Source organism: Drosophila innubila (assembly GCF_004354385.1).
Source record: "Drosophila innubila isolate TH190305 chromosome Y unlocalized genomic scaffold, UK_Dinn_1.0 350_Y_Y, whole genome shotgun sequence".
Lineage (NCBI taxonomy): Eukaryota > Metazoa > Arthropoda > Insecta > Diptera > Drosophilidae > Drosophila > Drosophila innubila.
Genome location: NW_022995395.1, coordinates 1 through 658, shown reverse-complemented (window position 1 = coordinate 658; position 658 = coordinate 1). Strand labels below are relative to the sequence as shown.

Sequence of the window (658 nt, the reverse complement as noted above, 5' to 3'; positions counted from 1 at the left end):
CTTCTGTACATGGAATCCATCTTCTCGCTTCATCGAACGCTCAATGTAATCACGTTCGTTTTGGCCAACCAGCCGGGAGCTGGGCGCATTGTTGGCCGAGAAGAGCAGCCAGAGTAGACACCAGATGCCACATAATCCCGCCGACACATACGATATACCCGGCCAGCCCATGGAACTATTTGCTATCAGTCCACTAATTCCCATTGCCATCACAGAGCCACAATCGGAGCCCGAGTAGGCGAAAACTCCCAAGCGATTGCGATCTTTGGGCGGTGACCATTTGGCCAGATGTTCATGTATGCAGGGAAATATTAGACCCTGAAATAATCCCATTACAACACGTAGTACGCTAAATGCCACCCAGCCACCCCAGCTGATAGAATAAGGTGTCAGTGCACTCAAGATGGCGGTGGCAAATGTTGGTATAAACAGCACGATTTTGGCGCCAAAACGACGCACCAAAAATCCAGCCGGAAACTGGGTGATAATATAGCCCCAATAGAAGCTGGAAAGAATATAGGAACGTTGTGCCTCTGTCCAGTTGTATTCCGGAAAGTCAGGATTGGAAGTGGCCGCATCCGTCATGGCCACCAGGGCAACACTGACATTGAGCCGGGCTACATAATTAACGCATATGGCCAAGAAGAGAGATCGGAAG

General features: G+C 50.0%; 1 protein-coding gene across 1 annotated transcript; it reads right to left on the bottom strand.

The window, feature by feature from the left end:
* Positions 1-3: 3 nt before the first annotated feature.
* LOC117793179 (putative inorganic phosphate cotransporter) lies at positions 4-642 on the bottom strand (the record flags this gene model as incomplete). Its single annotated transcript, XM_034633470.1, has 1 exon — positions 4-642. A coding segment is annotated over one exon (639 nt), but the record flags the coding sequence as incomplete, so codon positions are not given.
* Between the last annotated feature and the right edge of the window lie 16 nt (positions 643-658).